Below are 20,503 nucleotides of genomic sequence, written 5' to 3'. Positions count from 1 at the left end.
CGCCCCAAGCCAGATGTGATCCATCAAGTCTCCATTCGACCGGACAGGCCAACCTGATGAATGCACCAGCAAGGAGGGGGCCATCTGGTAAGATCATTGTCCTCTTCCAGGCACCTCCAGGCTCTTCCTCAGCTCTGCTGTGCTCCCCAGCACGTCTGTACTTCTTATATTTTAGCAGCTCCAAAGTGTTTCTCTGGGAGCACTTCTGCTCCAAATGCTGTTTAACCTTTCCCTCCTGTTTTAGTTTAGCTCTGGGGTGACAACTCCTTCCCGAGCCTCACACGTGCAGGGTTTCAGGCAGAAGAATTGTATATGCACATTGTAGGATAAGACTCATTTCCACGGCATCACATCCTTTCAGAAAAGCGCCTTTCTTTCGGAAGTTTCAATCAACCACAATTACACAGTTATTTCAGAGCGTTAATGTAAACATGACCCAGCCCAAAACAGCATCAGATGTGAGGGATGAAACCCAGGAGAAGCCCCTGTGCATGCAGCCTGCCATTATGCATACATGACCAAAGACACTTTTACTTCACTCATTCTTAATTTATTATTTGTGCTGCTGGCAACGTGATGTTGCCAAAGCGTCAATTATGTTTCATTTTATAAATCAAACTAATTGAGAACCAGATGCAACCTGAGTGAAAAAGATCTGAGGTCAGTGTTGTGCACCATATGCACGACAGTGCTTACTCATGATGAGGGAATGGATTGGACAGCTGTGAATTCTCCTGCTGTAGGAGTTTCATCAAGCTCAGTAGTGGAACATACTCAGCTCTCCTTTTCCAGTTTATTTCATTAATTTCATAATAAAACTGAAGGAAAGTGAGCAAGGCTGCCATGACTTTAAAAGACTAAGTAAGGGATAAAAGGTTATGAAAACAAATCCGAAGAGGAAAATAATCTGGTCAGCAAATTAGCATGAAAATCTATCTATTTTAGTAACAATATGGAATATGGATGAAAGAAATAGCAGAGAAGAACAAATTGAATCTTCAGTGTGACTTAATTTCAGAAACATAATGGGGAAAATAGACATTAAATCAGAGTCTCAAAACTGAACTGCTTAGCAGGCAGAAAGGTGTTATTCTTAATGAGTACAAAACTTCTAACTTCCAGCAGTGAGGTCTGTGCAGTACCAGCTCCCTGGAATTTATCAACAGGCAGGAACTGAAGCCCAGGAAGTTCCACCTGGACATGAGGAAGAACTCCTTTGCTCTGCAGTGACTGAGCACTGAACAGATTGCCCAGAGAGGGTGTGGAGTCTCCATCACTGGAGATATTCCAGAATATCTGGACACAATCCTGTGCCATGTGCTCTGGGGTGGCCCTGCTGGAGCCACTATGGGGCCCTTCCAACCCCACGTGTTCTGTGAGCCTGTGAAATGTTGCTCCACCAGCCTTTTAATGTTCCAAGGCTCCCTAAGTGCTCTAAAAACATAACTCCTTGAAAACCAGCAGCACCCATGATTATTATATTCTAGGACCTTAAAAGTATTTCATAGCAGTATTTCTAGCTAAGTGAATACACAACATTTGGAGATAAATTTCCAGATTTTTAACCAACTACCTTCTGGAAATATCTTAAGAGATTTCTGTCAAAGTACCACTTCTGGCTTGCTGGGTGCATCTAATGCCTCCATGAAAGCATTTCTGCCAGAAAACATTTCTGTAATTGAAGTGTTCACAGACAATGCCCTGTGTAAATGGGTTTAATTCACTGAGGAGGAGGAATGATCTCCTAGGGCTGAAGGTTCTGGGAGGGCCTCTACCCCTTCACCACCTCAATATATTTGTTACCTGACAGAGTCATGCTGCATATAAGAAGCCCATCTCTCTTTTCACTTCATTGTTAGGTTTGGTTTTGTTTTGAATATTTGGATTTTCTCCCTAAATACCTAATTAGTAAATATGGCACAGGATTATTTATCTTTCTTTTTTTTTTCTACACCTTGTATTTTTGTTGGTTTCTCTCATTATGGACTGTTTGTTTGTTTTTTCCAGTCCAAAATACAGACTGTTGAAGGAGAATAACAATTAACTGATTAATTACTGTAATTGACAAAAATTGTCAATTAATGAGAAACTAGATAGGAGTCTAATTTAAAACTTTCAGTCTTAGTAAAGATTAAAAGAACACCAACACTTTTCTACTAGAGGAAAAATCTAAACAGGCTAAAAATGAAAAAAATTTAAGCATGAATCATCACGTATTAACTGTTAAATTTTCCTTTGATTATTAAAAATCTCCTTTTGTCATTATATCAGACCATTTGCACGTGGTTCCTCCATTAAAATAGAAGGTATTAATTTTTCACACTTAGCCTCAAGGCTTATCTGATAAACTATTACACAACTGACATTATAATGTGAATTAAAAAGACTAAGATCATGTTCCAATTTGCATCTTGTTTTGAACCAATCCCACTAGTGGTGTGCACAAGGAGGGAGTTAGTGTTGGAATCACAGTCTCTACATTCCCCTGACCCTGTCTGGTGTGGTCACACTTATTCCAGACCCTTTTATTTCCTCCTTACTCCTTTTGAGGGGGTGACTGTTCAAGAATGGGCTGTACTTCTCTGTCAGAGCAAATATAACAGTGACACGCTGCAGGAAAGATGAAATTTTTATGTGAGTTTTACCAAAGCTTCTCACATCAACCTTTAAGGGAGACAAAGCTTTTATTCAGTTGGTCGGGCTTTTTTTTTGTATCACTGAGGTTATTTTCCCATCAACTCCTGATTTTGTAATGCCTACGGGTGACCTTGTTGTAAAATATGTCACTTTGTTGATCTTCATTTAATTCTATCTAATTAGGATGTACTTTATCTGGCAAGCATCCAGTAATTAGCGATATATTTATGTAATTATTAGCATGTAATATTTATATAATAAATATGCCTAGAAGGCAATCCATTCAGAGGGCAGAGAAGAAGGAGAGTACATGACTTCCCTGAATGCAGAGATCTTACATTTGGAGCCAAAAGCAGAAAATAAATGAAAGGCATAAGTTGACCTGTCTAGTCTGGGGAGAGAGTTTGCATATCCTCAAATGATAGGATGTGCACACTTGGTAATCAGGGCTGATTAGAGAGGGAGTGAAGATGGGCCCCTGTTTGAAGTGAGATAATAAGCCAGCTTGTTAGGGAGAGATAAATAGAACTTGAAGAAAAGGACCAGATGTCTGCTTGATGGTGTTGAAGAGGAAGAGTTGGTGGGGTCCTCGGAAGGTAACGTGGATGGATGTGGAGCCAGATTCCAGGGAATCAGTAAAGCAGTGGTAGCTGTCTGCCTGTATTGAGAGAGCAGAGTCAGATCAGCCCAGCCTGGCCTAACTAACTGTGGGCTTATCAAGCAAACTTCACTTTTCCTATAGGCCAAGGACTGTGCACATCCCGGAGCAGGAACTCTAACACCACAGTTTTGGGCTTGTTTCATACATCTGATTCTATGATAAGAGATAAATCAGGAATAAAGCCCTCTCTGTGGAATTATAATGTCAGTTGTGTTTGCCATTGAAGTCATAAAGCTTAAAGGGAGCATCATCAGTAGTCACTGAATGCTGATGAAAATACTCTGTTGTGCTCTGAGAATGTTAGACTGTCTTGAACAACAACACCAAATTTTTTCTTCTCTTTATTTTTTGTAATGTGATAAATGACAAAAAAAGTTTCTTGTTGCTTTTGTAAAAATGCATGAAACCTTTTGGGGTTGTTTGTGTTTTGTTAGGAAAAGTTCATTCAGCCAAAATCTAGGTTATAGGAAATAATAAAGAATAAAATAGAACTGTTTCATGTAGCCTTTTTGAACTTGTCACTCCCTAACCTTGCTTAGCTCTGCCATGCCACTTTCTATAACATTTTCATCCATTATATGTGACCCTTCTGTAACGTACTCAGTGTTCCCCCCAACAAAGACTGAGACCTTGTGATCTCAGAGCACTCTCCAGGAGTGATGGTTTTTTTGATTGAGGAATTGGTCTGGAGTTCAGAACAGTTTTGTAGAGCTGGGTTATGGGTTTCCTGCATGAATTTGGACGAGTCATTTAATCACCGTGGCTGTCAATGTGCCATGCAAACACTGCAGAGCTGTGGGCAGTTCCCTCTGGAGTGGGAAAGACTGAGGTTTTCACGAGGGGTTTAAGGGGTCTCTTTGGATTCTTCTGAGACTCCTGTTAGAAAACATATAGAAATTATTTGTCAGCTCAGGGCAGGAAATGTGAAGCCCACTCTAATGCAGCTGTTGTATTTTTGAGTCTAGCAGCAATACTAAATACTGAGGAAGGTAGTTTAGACTCAATTCTACATCATTTCTCTCCTTCTATAACATCTTTATCCCACATTGTTGCAACTTCTGTCTTTGTACTTTCTATTTTTAAATGAGAAAAAAAATTATACCAAATCAACTTTCTCTTGATTTGTGCTTTTCTTCTGCTAACATGCAAGATCAAAAGATGTAGTTGCCTTAAATTTTGCAGTCTGTCTAGTAGAACCATTTACTTCAAAATTTGTATACAGAACTTCACTTTTTCTTGGCTAAAAGTGTTTTACTTAAACATTTTTTCTTTTCTTTTTTTTTTTTTCTCCCAGTAAGGAAATGTAATTTTCTCAAAGTATCTGTGCTTTTTTTGTTTTCTGTCCACCTTTTTGACTATATGTGTTTTTTCTTCAGGAATTCTTCAGGAATTATTCTTCAGGAATAATTTCTATGGAATTATTTTTGACACATTGAGATGTATCTTCCTTTGCCAGTAGAGTTGCCATCTCTTGTAATACTTTTACATGATCCTGCTCTGTATTTTTGTTGCAGCTTCAGCCTGCACACTTCACTTGTACTTTATCAGAGTCTTCATCACAAATGGGAAGACAACAGGGAACATTTCACTGTGATCTGCAAGGTTCTCTAAGCATACAGATGCATTATATATTTATACCTCATAACTTCTCAGCTTGGCACAAAGAGAAAGAATGAATAAGATGTCTGTTGTTTTGTGGCAGTTGTATTTCAATAGTGAATAACAGATGTTTTACCATTTGTAGAACCTCCATCCTTGGGGGTATTCAAAAGCCACCCAGACAAGGTCCTGGGCTTGAGTAGGAGGTGGACCAGATGACCTCCAGAGGTCCCTTCCAACCTCAATGATTCCACGATTCAGTGAGAACCCTGAAACATCTCCTGAGCTGATGCTGCAGTTGGCACATAGTTACCAATACCAGCACTGACTTTGCAATGTCTCTGCAGTGGTGAGGCAGAATTCAAATGTTGACCTCTTTCCCTGGCTCCTTCTTCTTTCCAAGTTATGTGTTGTGTCACACAATGTATATAGTAAAATCGGGGTCTTGCAGTAAGTCCCAGTCTTGAAATCCAAATTCAGATGTGTGTGTGTGTTTGCCTGCTTTGATTCTCAGCAATCCAACTGCGTATCCTACTTTGGAACTTCTGGCTATGCCAAGTTTTCTCCATGTAATGTTTGCATGCTGTGCAGAAACGTTCCCAGGAGTATCAGGAATCTTTCATTTGAAAACTTTATGCAATCTATTCCACCCTATAAATGGGTAATTGTGGTGTTTGGTTTTTTTTTTTTCACTTACTGCAATTCCTTCTCTGGATGCCTTTTGCTCTTCCCTGCATTTCAAATGGCCATTAGTCTTCACCATGGGAGACACATCCTCAGTGAGAGGTGTTCATATAAGACATTATGTGTATACTTTGGGTGTAAGACAGAGATATAAATTACTGCCATTAATGGCCTGATGATAACAAATTGTTATTGTTATATGTAATCTGCATTTCAGAATGTCTTCCAAAAGTCATTATCATGCTGCCTGTGTGCCCAGGGGCAATGTTATACCATAGCATTTCAGTCTTTCAAATTACAAAAAGCTAATATAACTCTTGATGACATTTACAAAAATGTATAATGGCACTTCTTTCAGTTCTCTCACAGAAATTATTCTCAGTGAAGTTAAAGGGAGTTCTGCACATACAAGAACTGCTGGATCTGGCACTTTTTAAAAATAAAAGCCACGGTTTTTTTTTTTGTCTTTTTCTTTTTTTCTTCAATGGCACCAGCTCAAGAAAATGTTAAGTCAAAATTGTTTTTAATTTATTTTCAGACTTAAAATGCCCCAGCCAATGTAAGTCATATTTAACTTTCAATATTCTTTGGCGGAGAGGACACATTCTAAATTTCTTCTCATAGTAAGTTATTATGTCAGAGTTATAAAGCTCTGAAAATTGGCATTTTGTAGTGGAAGTGCTGACAAGACCTTTATTACATCAGTACAAATAAGCAGCATTCCAATAAATGCTGGTTGCTGTTTTTATAGTCTGGTGTTTGCTTTCTGCCACTGTATTTCAAAGTGAACATTACGACAAAAGTAAATAGCATAATAGAAATGCACTAGTATGGCTTGAATTTGGCTCTTACTGTTATAACAAATCTTCAGTATGGTTGATAGGTCTGATTCCAGATTTAGGTTTAAGGTCTGTTATATGATCTACTGGTAAATTGTTTTAAACTTTTACTATGTGCATGAATTTGTTCCATGGAGTATTGGAATGGAAAAGACAGTTATCACGGCAAGGGAAAGTGGTTGTTTTTTAAGTTACTTAAATGCCAAGAACACATCACATTTAAAACCCAAAAGGTTCCTACTTAAGTTCTATGTTTCTTACTGTGGCATTCACAGTTTGCATTCTGGAAAGAAAGATTCACTTCCAACATCTCTGATTGTCTTCATAGTCATGAAGACTCTGAACCTTTCCAGACCCTGGAAGTAAGTCATTGAAGTAAGAACTGAAGGATGTGTGTGAAGGGGGGAAGGTGAAGAGCATGGGATGGAATTCTTGGAACTTTTCCACCACCTACCAAAAGTAGTATGAATTTCACTGAATCTACCAAAAGTAGTATGAATTTCACTGAATCTGATAGAGATTTAGCTTTACACATAAGAGAACCCCAAAGCAATGTGATGTGTAAAGCTGTACATCTCACAGTGACCCAAGGGCCTTAAGCATCTGTCTGTCATCAGCTTCACCTCCCACACTGCATTTGTAAGCACAAATTCATAGAAAGAGTAAGAATCCATTATCCCTCAAGAGAAAAACAGATGGCAAAGCCTCGGGGTATTTTGGCTTTCTTATTTATCTTTGTAGCATTTCTGTTGGAATCTGGTAATACAGTACTGGAAAGTTCTTGGTTCAAATGCAAAATATAGCCATTATTTTATCAAAGCACTGTAAAACACAGTATTGCTTTCTGAAACTTTTTGGTTAAAATAACAAGAGAATAGAATTAACTAGAATATGTAGATTTCAAAAATGATCCATCAGTCTATGCAAATTGCTGTGTTAATAATGTATTTTTAATGCTGAGCACATTTGACAGCCATTTCATCTCTCTTTCTAAACCAGAGCTTGGCAACCTGCATTAATTCTTACACTTTACAGATGTAACATTCAATGCACATGCCATGTAGTGATGTGATCCGAATAAAGTAAAGCATGTCAAAGCAATGGGATTATTAGTAAACAACTTTGTGGCTGGTTTGTTGAATACAGAAGAGAAAAATGAGAGGCAAAAGCCATCACTGTTTGAGCATATCTTACATCCTCCCCGGGCTGGATTTGCTGCAGATTGTGGGAGTGTCAGTCAAAAGTGGCACCAGGGGTGACAGAGTGGGTGACAGTCAGTCAGGTGTGTTGGATGCAGTTCAGTGTGGGAACTGGGGGGCTTAAACACACCCAGAGCCCAAAGGTCCCTGGTTTGACTTGCCTTATAGTTCTGTAAATTAAAAAAGAGGGAGAGGTACCGTGTCCTAATTATTTCTCTACCCCGTTAACAATAGAGCCAGTATTATTTCAGACTCAGCCCTTGCTTCTACATCATTATTTCTTCAGCAGGGATTTTCTGTCCTTTCTTCAATGAGTTAAAAAACCCAGGTACAAAATACAAGAGTTGCTGCTAGACTGCAAGTGACCATATAGTTATGTTTGATTATAGATCTGCAGGCCTAAAGGTCAAAGGAAAGTTTTAGAATACTTAAGAGACAATTATCTAAAGTTCAGACTTTTCCAAAGGAATAGAACTAGAAATTATACAGACTATTATCTAAAGTTCACATTTTTCAAAGGAAAAAAGTAGGAGGAAATGCTCATTCATCATCACTTTGCTGGTAATTTGTCTGGCTTTTTTTTTTTTAAACTTCTGTCAAGAATTTATTTACTACAAGTTCCGTATCACACAGTAGTACTAACATAATTATTCCCCTTTCCAAGAAATTTGAACATATGAGAGTGATGTATACATGATTAAATATTACTTTGCTCGTGATTCAAAATTCCCAACAGTGCTTTTTATTTCTGCAAAGGGATACATGGAAATATGTTTATGTTTTTTTATTCACTAGTTGATTCAGTGTTTCAGTTCTGGCATAAGCTATTATTGTTTAGGCCAACTGGTAAAGAGAAAAAAAAATAATCAAAGATACAAAAATATGTGATATATTCCAATTATTCTTCTACTGATGCATTTTCTCCCATGAAATACTTTTTTTCCTGTGTTCTTTTTGTTGTTTTAAGGGATTACAGAAAGCCCAGGTCCCGAGGCAAAAAAAAACAATTGAAGAGTGTAATTTATTATAGGAATGTTTTGAGTGGCCATTAAGGATGCCAGTATGACATGCAACTTGTTATGGTGCAGGAGAGACAGTTTGATCAGTCAGCTGAATTTTTATAGCACAAAAACTTTTTTCTTTTGAACCTGATGTCTGCTATCAAATTTGATAGCAGTCATCAATCTACTTTTTTGAAGACATCACAATTTTTTGACATTCATGAAAAGCAGGTCAGTTTGAAATACCTGTGAATGCTTCAGTGCCCATATGGTTTGGCCGTCATAAATCAGAAAAAATATACTATAAAAATGGCACTTTTTATTTTCAGATTATTTTGTAAGCCTTGTACTTGAATAGAACATTTATACCACTACTATGCAGATTAGACAAGGGGTCACTTTTTGTGGAAACTGCTGTTCAACACAATTTTGTTTGAGACACACATCAAGGAAGGCCTAATACACCTGTAAAATATTACACATGGCACATTTGTGTGTTTATATTAATGTACACACAAGTTCTCATAAAACATATTTGATGTGCATAATGCACCCATGTTGAAAGCGCCAGGTTTAATCATGAAACAAAATTGTGATAGTAATGCTAGTGAACAAATAGATTATTTTTTCAGCTACTAAAGACTGACAACTTTGTAATATACAAACTCACAATTGTTCCCTTTTAATCAAGTATTACTTTAAAGAGTGTTTCAGCCTAAAGCAGAAATGAAAAAAATACCACCTTAAATGGGTGTTTCTCATAAAACATTTTGACAACATTCTTTTGGAAGCAGGAAACTGATGCTTCCAACTTGTACCAAAGTGGAGCCTGAAATATATAAATCAGCTTTTCAGCCCAGGTCCTGTCTGTGAACAGTGTTCTTTTACAAGGGGAACGTGGATGAGGGTTTGCTTTGAGTCATCGCTCCTGGTCCTTGTGCTGGAACAGAAAACAGCTCGTGGTTATTCTTTCCCAGGGATTTTGTAATTATGAAAATTAAACAAAAAAAGAGATTTCAAAACAGTTGAGTTGACAAAGATGCCACATGTGAGACTAAGAGTAGGACCTGTTGGGGCTGAATTAATTTGGTTTGGTTCTACAGCGCAATCCTACGAGTATGAATATGTGTTATTTGTGAATCTTTTAATGAGAAAATATGCAAAAGAATAATGAGTAAGGTAATGCTTAGAGCTCATGGAATGCATAGAGAGACTTTTTGAGAGATCTCTGTATTTTGAATTGATTGATTCCCAGAATCTAAAATGGGGATTGGAATCTTCCCTGTGTTCTGCTATTTCTCTGTCATTAGGTTTGAATTTTGAAGAAAACCTACAGATTACTACAGATCTTTTAAAAAATCTGTGTTTGACACTGAAAGGTCTCCAGTACTGAAGAGTAACAATTACAGAAAGCACTTGAATGAATCAATGGTTATGCAAAGAGCTGAAATGTTACCTTAACATTCTCTGGAATGTTCTCTTCAAGTGCATTTGCAGATTGCTAAATGTTATAGTGCCAATATTTCGTAGAATGTCATATGTTCTGTTTTTCTGCCTGTAATTTTGTAGTTTCCACTGAAACCTTGATGATAACAACTTAATTGCTCAGTTATTTCAAGTTTTGGGTTTTTTTTTAATGTAAGAATAGATGCCACTTATGAACTGAGAGAGGAAATGAATGAGCTGTCCTTGTCTTTTCATTATCAGAAAAAGCAGGGAGCATCACAGTAAGGATATTCTTGATGCTCTTCTACTTTTGTAAAGGACTCTGTTTTACAGAGAATGTCTTTTAGGTTAAAAAATGTACACAATATCTCTTATAAACACGAGGACATGTATTTCTGATGTTTCCAGCTGTAAAGTTTCCAATTAAAATTCTTTCTTCACATAAGTAATATATCCAGCATAGATAACAACTTCTACCACAAAGTCCTTAATGCCAGTGGTCGTTTGATCTTTCTGGAAATGTTCTAAAAGGGATAGGAAAAGAAAGACAGAAAGGGTTATGTAGGTGTAAGGTTACCCAGCAGGGAAGTCCACTGATCTCCACATATTAGAGACCACGAGGGAATTAAAGAATTGCAATAGTGTGTGCAGAGAAAATGACACTTGGATGCAAACTGACTGCTTCTGATTTTTACTTTTGTTCTGTTATTCTATTGTCTGACTTAAAATTGCAACGTGTTCCTGTACAAAGTGGGAGATGAAGAAGTTGACTCCTGCCTGCTAATTTCCCGTCCAGATTGGTGTCAGTGCTGTTAAAGTCACTCATGTCCAGCAAATCCAGAAGCAGCTTTGTATAACAATTACTACATTTACATTTTCTTAAAATCTTGCATCCAGGAGCCTCAAAAGAGATCTGGGAGTCTTGAGAACTGTTGGGGGGATCTGCAGGAAGCACTTGGCCCTGCGGTAGTTACGGTTATTCAAACTCCCTTTGTCTGGAAATCACACTGGACGTCTCATAAAGACCTTCTGCATTGCCATTCTTTGTTCCAGCTGTGAGGGAGATATTCCCAAAACAGTTTCTTTCACGATTGTTTCAAAAATCTTCTTATGAACTTCAAAAACTGAGAGTCAGACAATGAACTGATTTGGTTTTATATTTAAAAACGGTAAAAATTATCTCCAGATATGAACTGCAGTTGTGTGTTCCTGGTGCTGTGTCACTCTGAGCTGACACTGAGGGTAAGGCAATTGTTAGGATCCCTCATCTGATGCTATTCCTGAATCCTGTAGGACAGATAGAGCTCCTTGTCCATCCTGGGTAGTTGGAACATCATCCATGAGAGGGCATCTCACAGAACTCAGGCATTTCCATGACCTTCAGCCCCTTCCTCACATAAAAGGGCACAGATTTCAGGGAGACTCGTTTTCATGGAGAACATCAAAGGCCCTCCTGACTGTACCTCAGTGACTGGAGGTAAACACTTGGTGTCTCTTTGCCTGTGGCAGGTTTACCTCAAAGCTTTATTAACAGACAGGTTTGGGGGGTTTTCTGCATGTAATTTTCCTTGTTTTGCTAAAAGTAACATGAAAAAATAAATAGCCTGAACAGCACTATAATGAAGGATCAGTGGGTTAATTGGAAAGATGAGTGGAAAGATGTTGTCCCCTCTCCTGTTGAGCACCTGTTGCCAAGATAATTCCTGCAGCAGTGCTAGAGGTTGTTCCTGGAGGAGATTCCTGCTGTTTTGTCACCTACCAGTAAGAGGAATGTCCACAGAGAGAAGGAAGCAAATCAGATAAATTAAGTTTACTGCTAATCAACTGCTAGGATTTAGTTTCAAGTTCTAGGATTTAGTTTCAAGTTCTAGGAGCCAACTAAAACGTCAATTAGAGAGTCATTGTTCTTCACTCGAGCCACATTTCCAGCAACACCAAGGTATATTTATTTCAGGATGTAGCAATGAAGGGAAAGGAATTCACTGCTAAAGAAAATTGCCAAGGCAAGTGGAGGGCTTGCCATCCACTGGCAAAACAATTTGGTTGCTTCATTTTGCTTTTTCTATTGATGACTTCTGATTACCTGTTTCTTTCCAGGCACAACATATTCACCTTTAGTCAAACACAACAGCTTTCAACCAAAAAAAAAAACCAACCAAAAAAACCCAAAAAAACAAACCAAAAAAATCCAAGCAAGCTAGGCATCTGTAAGAAAAGAAGGATTATTCCCTTCTCCTTGTTTTGCATCTCTTCTGCACAGTACTGATTGTTCAGCCATTACAACTTCTTTTGTACTTAAATATTTCAACTAACTGTCCTACATATCTTGAATATCTTTTACTTTATCTCATTTCTTTTGAACTGGAATTTAAAACTGTTCCTGGTATCAGGTGGTTTCTTGCACACAGTTACAGCTTCACTAATTGGCAGTGGTGGGCATATTTTCTCCATCTCTTCTTCTTCTCATTTTTTCTGCCCCCTCCTATTTGTCTCTTCAGAGCACATATTTCCTTTTTTACTGAGTTTTACACCCTGATTCTGGCTTATTAGAATTTGCTGTGCCAGGTAGGATAGCAGAGAGTGTGCCAGAAGGGATCTGAAGCTGCCACCAACAAGCACAGCTTCTCTTCATTGTTTCTTCCTAAAGCAGGTGCCTTCCCTCTTTTGCATATCTGTAGAGTGCAGGGCTGCTGGGGCTCAGCTCTCAATCCTCTCCTCCAGCTTGGACAGAGAAGGACTGTACCAGGTTCCTAGAAAGGAACAGGCTGTATCAGTACAGATTTTAGAGCACAGGAAGTCACTGCGTAATATAACTGTAAAAGTCTCTGGAGTTCTGAATAAATGACTACAGATGTGACACTTCTGAGTTGGATTTGTCTCAAAGACAGAAAGAGCTGGAAATTGAGCACCACATAGCCTTTTTCTTCTTTAAAAAATTAAAGAAAAGGCATTAAGTATTCAACTTATACTGAGATATTTTTAATTTTGCAGGAGAAAGTCAGTGGACAGATGAATTTATTTTGCAGTATTTGAAAGTAGGGAGGGGTGCTAAGGAGGAAAAGAATGCTATCTGATAAAAAAAAAGTACTACCTTTTACAAATCCCAGTGTGATGCATTAGTGATTCTTACTTTGGTAAAGCTACACACACCCATATTGAGGAAAACTGAGCTACAGGGTTATTTTCCCAGCATAACCTTTCCCTTTGTTCCCTGCAGTTCAGCCAGAGAACAAGTGTGACACTGGAAGTGGTTTAATTTGACATGTAGTTTTTGCTCACTTCTAAATGTCTGCTAATTGTTGACTTAAGACATACTTGACTTTTCCACTGTAACACAGTGGCACATGTGACTCTGGGTGTCTTCAGGGAGTTTGGTCCTATTTGAGTTGTCAGGATTCTTAAGAGCTTATACCTGAAATTTATCTTCAGTAAACACATATGCTCCCTTTAATTTTCAAAAAGGGCACAAGAAAGGACTAGACTATTTATTTAGCTCCAGGGTGCCATCAGGTTTGATGTGACTGTTTCCAAATTAAATAGATAATAACTCAGGATTCCTGGGAAAAAAAGTTGTTGGGAATACTTTTTGTTCTGCAAAGTGACTGTATTTTTTCTGCTTTATTCAGTGGTTAATTTTTAGATTGATCTTCATGTGTTACGTACTCCAAATGTGTGAAAAATGCTGAAATGGTTACATCATCTCTAACACATCATTAGCAACATGAATTATAGAAAGAACCTCTCCAGGTTGCATAAGTGTGATTGGTAGGTGGTTCTGCTGTGGAAGGGTTAGAGAATCATAGAATGTTTGGGTTGGGAGGGACCTTAAAGCTCATCCAGTCCCACCCTCTGCCATGGGCAGGGACACCTTCCACCAACCCAGGTTGCTCCAAGCCCCGTCCAACCTGGCCTTGGACACTGCCAGGGATGGGGCAGCCACAGCTTCTCTGGGCAACCTGTGCCAGGGCCTCACCACCCTCACAGCCAAGAATTTTTTCCAATATCCCATCTATTCCTGCCTTCTGTCAGTGAGAAGCCATTCCCCCTTGCCTTGTCACTCCAGGCCCTTGCAGGCTCCCCTCAGGCACTGCAAGGCCACAATCAGGTCACCCCAAAGCTTCTCCTCTCCAGGCTGAACAATCCCACTTCTCCCAACCTTTCCTCCCAGCAGAGCTACTCCAGCCCTCTGAGCATACACAGCAGGCCTGCAAAATCAGAGGTCCTGATCTTTACAAGTAGCCTACTTGGCTTCATTTTCCTAGTCACTGAGTGGGAAAACAAGCCTTCTGTGTTCTCTGTGTGAGGCAATTATGCCTGTGCTTGAATACCAAATAATCTTTCTTCCTCTTTTGTTTCATGGAAGTAATGAATTAACTATAGGAGTTACCTACTGATTGATATAGGTTGAGGCCATGATATAGTTTAGTAATATTTTGTTCTGTAATCATTGTATTCTGTATCTTTATTCCTTATTAATATGCCTCCTTACTAAGAAGGATATTAAGAATAAAATACCTAATTTTATTTTTTCGATGTGAAAAGTGTCTTTACGTTATTTACTTCATGACCAGAACCAAGATTAAAGCAGACCCAATGCTTTCTTACAGTCACTATATATATGCAAACACATATTTTCATGTGCTTCACTGAAACCTTAATTTGGGTTTCAACTCAAGAATTGGGTCTTTGCTGTAGTTGTCATATGAACACTGCCTGTCTTCCCAGTCTTCCCTGCCTCATGCCTGTCACATAACTCCCAGTAATTTCTTTCCTTCCGTGGAATGACATTTAACATTGAAAATGTGCATTTTATAGCATAAAATATCAGGAGGTTTACTTTGGTTCATGATGAATCAGGGAAAACAACATTAACTCCTTCTCCCAAACATGATGTGCAGCTTTAAAATTGTCATTGGATCCTGCAGTAACACACACACACATTCCTATTCTGTGTGCCTCAGAATCCTTTTACTAAACAAAATATCTTTTTATTAAATATCTTTTTATTAAAAACAAACCCAATCTAGTGTAAGTCAACATGCACTCTGTTAGTATATAACTCATAATACTGAAATTTTTTTTTTCATTCCACAGAATGAAACAGTTAAAAGTTAACAGTGAATATATAAGTATGTAAATAAATCAGAGTTTTTCCCATACTTGGCATGCTTACTAATCATGGTTTATACCTGAGCATTCTTACACATACAAGATCACTGATATTCAGTAGTAGTGTGTTGTTAACTGGCTAGAATCTATAATTTTTACAGCTAATACGTGAGAGAATCTATATGATTATCCTAAGTAAAACCAACTTGTATTCTTTTTGATGGTGAACTGAGTGACTATGAGAGATTTAACTGTGTGACTCTGTGTCTGGGTAGGATGCCATGCAGTCAGATGCCTCTATATGTTTCTAAAATTAAGTTTCTGCATATGTGTGCAGAGGTAAGAATGTCCCAGACTCATTTCCTCCAGCTGCCTCCACAGGAGATACATTCTGGCTCCGTTTGCTCTATTTCCATCACCGGGGCCTAATAAATGTTTAAGTTGCTGAAAATCAGGCCTACAGCTTTTGATGCATTGAGCTTTTCTTTTGTCTTTATATGAAAAAGAAGAATCTTTTGTAGCAAGGGAAGATATTGTGTAATTTGTAACTGTAACAGAGGGAACATTTGTTTTAATTGATGAATGTGCTTTAAGTTTGGGTTACTTTAACATCTCATTTCTTTCTTGCTTTACTGGGTGAATTTTTATGACTGCATGACTTGAGAAACAGTGGTGAACCATGATGGGAAGATATCTATAGGGATGTATGCAGAGGAGAAAGTAAGGGATTGCCTCATGGCCGTACCACAAGACACAAGAAAATGCATATGTTGCACTTCTTCAGGGCAGGGACAGAAAGGAAAGGGATTTCTGTGTCACGTGCTGCTGGTGTGAGGAGGTCATAAAACGTTTGTGGAGAGGTTTCCTGCAAGCTGTGGGGTCAGCAGCCCTTCTGTGTGGTGGTGAAACGTTGCCAATTTTCCCTTTTCCAGACAACACCCTCAGCATCCTGGCGAAGCATAGCGGGTTCAGCCGGCAGAAGCAAGAGGTTTATCTGCTGCCAATCATCATCAGTGACAGTGGGAATCCTCCCATGAGCAGCACCAGCACCCTCACCATCCGTGTCTGTGGCTGCAGCAGTGATGGCATTGTCCAGTCCTGTAACGTTGAGGCCTATGTGCTTCCCATTGGACTCAGCATGGGAGCCCTCATTGCAATCCTGGCCTGCATCATTTTGCTGCTGGGTAGGTATTTGTGTCACAGCTCAAAACTTCTCTGCTTCCTGCGTGGCCATAAGGGAGCACAGGAGTCACAGAGAAGGACTGACAGTCTGGTCCAGTGGAATGTGCAACAGTACCGAAACCCTGTCAGGGTTGTGTCCCTCCTGTCCTGAGAGCTGAAGCATACAAAGCCAAGTCCCAGTCTGCAGTAGTTGTACACACGAGTTACATGATAAGCAGGTATGGAAAGTGAAACCAAAAATCCAACCAGGATGTTAAGCAGCAAGGTGAACACAGTATGTGCTACACATGACAGAAGTGGATTTGTTCTGTCTTCTAAGGCTTGTATGAATCATAGAATCTCAGAATTACAGGATACCCTGAGTGGGAAGGGACCCACAAGTCCCTCCAGTCCAACTCCTGGCCCTGCACAGACACCCCAACAATCCCACCCTATCTCTCAGGGCGTTGTCCAAACCCTCCTGGAGCTCTGGCAGCCTTGGGGCTGTGCCCACTGCCCTGGGGAGCCTGGGCAGTGCCCAACCACCCTCTGGGGGAAGAACCTTTTCCTGGAATCCAACCTGAACCTGCCCTGACACAGCTCCAGCCATTCCCTGGGTGCTGTCCCTGCTCCCACAGAGCAGAGATGGAGCTGCCCCTCCACTGCCCCTCGTGAGGAGCTGCAGACCCCGATGAGCTCTACCCTCAGTCTCCTCCAGCTGAACAAGCCAAGTGTCCTCAGCCCCTCCTTGTATGGCCCCTCTAGATCCTTCATCATCATCCTAGCCCTCCTTTGGATGCTTTTAAACAGCTTTAGAGATTTCTGTCATATATATTTGTATTTATATATTTCTAATATGAGCTTATTCTGGATTGTAATGGTACAAGACCCACTGCAGCTTTACAAGACAAGCAGCACGGTATATTTTAATAAAACATACAGAATTTGTATACAACATCAAACGAGGGAGAGAGCAGCGAAGGAAGAGGCCTATTTGCCTATTTCTGCACTTCACAGCTTCATTTTGTAACTGAGATTTACATCAGTAACTGAGATTTCAGCATTAAGCTGCAAAAACAACACTGCAACCCATTTAGAGTTTTTTATACATCTGTCCACAATTCTGAAATCAAACTAAGCTCTTTTTTTTTCCCCCTTATTGTCTCATTTTCTTTTCAGTTATATAATGTGAGTCTCTTGCAACAGGTAAAAAAAAGACACTGATTTCCTTCTGTCATTAGGGCTGTGTTTTCAGAACAACACTCTCTAATTTTGGAAAACACCATCCATAATGTAGATCCTTATAGACTATGTTCAGTGAATAATGATAGCTTTACTTCGCTTCCAAAAGGAAAAGTTGTTTACTGATTTTGAAGCTCAAAACTAGAAGTATGTGAAATCTTATTGCCTATATAAAGTTGAGCTTCAGATGTAAATATGAGCTGATAATAAAAATCTTGAGGGCTACTCAGAGCTTCTGATCAGATTTCCATCACGTGAATGAGGTTGAAGTTAAAGGTCTTTCAGCTTTTCACCCTTATTACTCTCAATTTCACAAAAGCCACCCGACCACCTTCCACAGCTGCACTTCCCATGTAACGTTTTGATTGGAAATTTCTTACCTAACCAGCCTGTGATGTTTTCTTTGCAGTCATCGTGGTGCTGTTTGTGACGCTGAGAAGGCATAAGAACGAACCTCTAATCATCAAAGATGACGAAGATGTGAGGGAAAATATTATCCGCTATGATGACGAGGGAGGTGGAGAAGAAGACACGGAAGCGTTTGACATTGCCACTTTGCAAAATCCGGATGGAATTAATGGCTTTTTGCCTCGTAAGGATATTAAGCCTGATCTTCAATTTATGCCCAGGCAGGGTCTTGCACCTGTTCCTAATGGTGTTGATGTTGATGAATTTATTAATGTGAGGCTTCATGAAGCTGATAACGATCCCACAGCTCCACCATATGACTCTATCCAGATTTATGGCTATGAAGGAAAGGGGTCAGCGGCTGGTTCCCTGAGCTCATTGGAGTCCTCTACATCAGACTCAGACCAGAATTTTGACTACCTCAGTGAATGGGGTCCTCGCTTTAAAAGACTTGGAGAACTTTACTCAGTTGGAGAAAGTGACAAAGAAACTTGACAGTGGATTACAAACTTCTTCCCTGTTGACTTAATGATCATGTAATATTCTAGGGCCACTGCTGGTAGTTAAAACTAATGTGGCTTTTTGTTTTAGAGGCAAGTTTAGCGCCAGTCATCTATAAAATCAACTACATTGTAATGTTGAACCAAAAAAAAAAAGTATATGTTAGGAGGTTAAGTCTTGTGGAGTGTGAAGTAAAGTATGTGGAGTGTCTAGAAGTCTTTGGATATTTGATATTCACTTGACCACTCTGAAGATGGAGATTCGGATCTTTGATTATCTTCAGTGAATTGAAAAGAACAAAAATTGGTGCTCTCTTAGAAAATGGACTTGCAGGGATTTTGCTGTTGAACAGTAGCTCCTGCCAGTATGTGTAAAGCTGATGGTTTGTTTCTGCATTGCCAACAAAGATCCCGCCACAGAAATGTTTAAAAGCAATATCTTGGTCTTCTTAGCAATGCTGAGCAGAAATAGCATTGCCAATTCCTACTGGCTTCTACTGTGCAGTGACCATCCATTGTACATACAGTAATTGTTGGCCACGTAACCACAGACTGAATATCATCTTTAAATATTGTGTCAAGCCTTAAAATATTCACATGTTCTTAATCCATTCCAGTGATGGGTAATAAATCCTACTAATGTGTAGAAATTCAGAGGCAGGGCTACAAAACCTTGCTTTCCAAAAGGATCTTTTTTTCTAGAAGAAGGATCAGTCCTGTGCTTCGTCTTCTGAAAGAGAAAACTGTGAAATGGGATGGACCTAAATGAAAGAATTGATGATTTTATTGCTAAAGATCGAATTTATTTGTTTAATCTTTGAAATAAATATTTTATTGATGTCCATTACTGCTTTTATTTATCAAAACCGATAATCTATAGAGTAAGATTATGAAGAAAACTAAATTATATCCGTTAGATTTTTTTTCTATATATAATGAATGTTTAATACATGTACATTTTGAAAAGAAAAATGACAAATTGTTGCAGGTTAAAGCAGTTCCCTATCCATTTGAAGTAGCTGAATTTTAAGAGAATGTTGGCAGGAATTAAACTTTCCCAGAGAAAACTTTTGACAGTTTTGTATCTTCATAAATCTAGTACCTGGTGTTTTTAATACAAGCACAAACAGCTGGAAGTAAACTGGTTCATGTGAATATTTAAACTATAGACTTTTAGAAATCCACACATAACACAGTACAGTAAAAAAAAAACATGCTTATAGTTCTCCACTGTATTAGAGCAGGAACCAGTGTGTACATAATTTTACTGCTTCTGTTATTAGCATTTCTTTTCTATAATATTCATAGTGATGCACCAGGGCTCTTGCACACAGAGAAAGAACACTAGAAGCTGCAAGCATACTCAATTTGTAATGCAAACTTGCCATTTAGAAGTAGCAATTGTATAAGAAAACTACGTATTACATGCAAATCATTTTAATTTTCTACTTTGTTTTGAAGCTATATTATTGTTTGTTTATTTACTCCATGTATTGTATTCAGAGAAACTCCTGTATTGTTTCCTACTTTGTGAAATATATTTTTATAAATACTTCTCTTGTTGCTGCTTTTCTTTCAGGTTTACCTGTGCACTGCAGAAATGCATCTGCCTGAAGAACTTCATAGGTTTTTGAGGAATGTAGTTTCTTCAGAATTTATTTATTAATTGAATACAGTCAAAATAATAATAAAAATAGGATAATATTTGAAACATTTTTTGACAGTGTTTGCAGAATTAGATAGCAGCCTGTGGCCACAGGAATTATGAGTGTCTAATTCACTTGTGCCTTGCTGAAAAACAAGCTCACAGATCTTTTGTTAAAGTATTGTCGGTAAAAAGAACCCACTGACTTTAAATTCCTCAGTAACATTTGTTCTGCAAACAAAAAAGTCTTAGTGCGTCACCCCCAATTTTACCTTTGTTTCAAATGGAAACATTTACTTTGCTTTAGCTGCAGCATGGCTGGGTTTAATGACTGTAGTCTGTGGACAACTAAGACACTAATACCACTTCTAT

General features: G+C 38.7%; 1 protein-coding gene across 3 annotated transcripts in view; it reads left to right on the top strand.

Moving 5' to 3' along the window:
- The window catches only part of CDH8 (cadherin 8), a 153,844-nt gene extending 133,806 nt beyond the window's left edge, over window positions 1-20,038 (top strand). For all 3 annotated transcript variants that reach the window (XM_032701382.1, XM_032701381.1, XM_032701383.1), the window contains 2 exons: window positions 16,108-16,359; window positions 17,988-20,038. In XM_032701382.1, the coding sequence (XP_032557273.1) occupies window positions 16,108-16,359; window positions 17,988-18,481 (746 nt within the window). In that variant the 3' untranslated portion in view covers window positions 18,482-20,038. The remainder of the gene's footprint in view (window positions 1-16,107; window positions 16,360-17,987) is intronic.
- The last annotated feature ends 465 nt before the right edge of the window (window positions 20,039-20,503 follow it).

Source organism: Chiroxiphia lanceolata, chromosome 13 (assembly GCF_009829145.1).
Source record: "Chiroxiphia lanceolata isolate bChiLan1 chromosome 13, bChiLan1.pri, whole genome shotgun sequence".
NCBI classification, from domain to species: Eukaryota; Metazoa; Chordata; class Aves; order Passeriformes; family Pipridae; genus Chiroxiphia; species Chiroxiphia lanceolata.
Note: the sequence above shows the minus strand (reverse complement) of the source record. Positions and strands in the feature narration are given on the sequence as shown.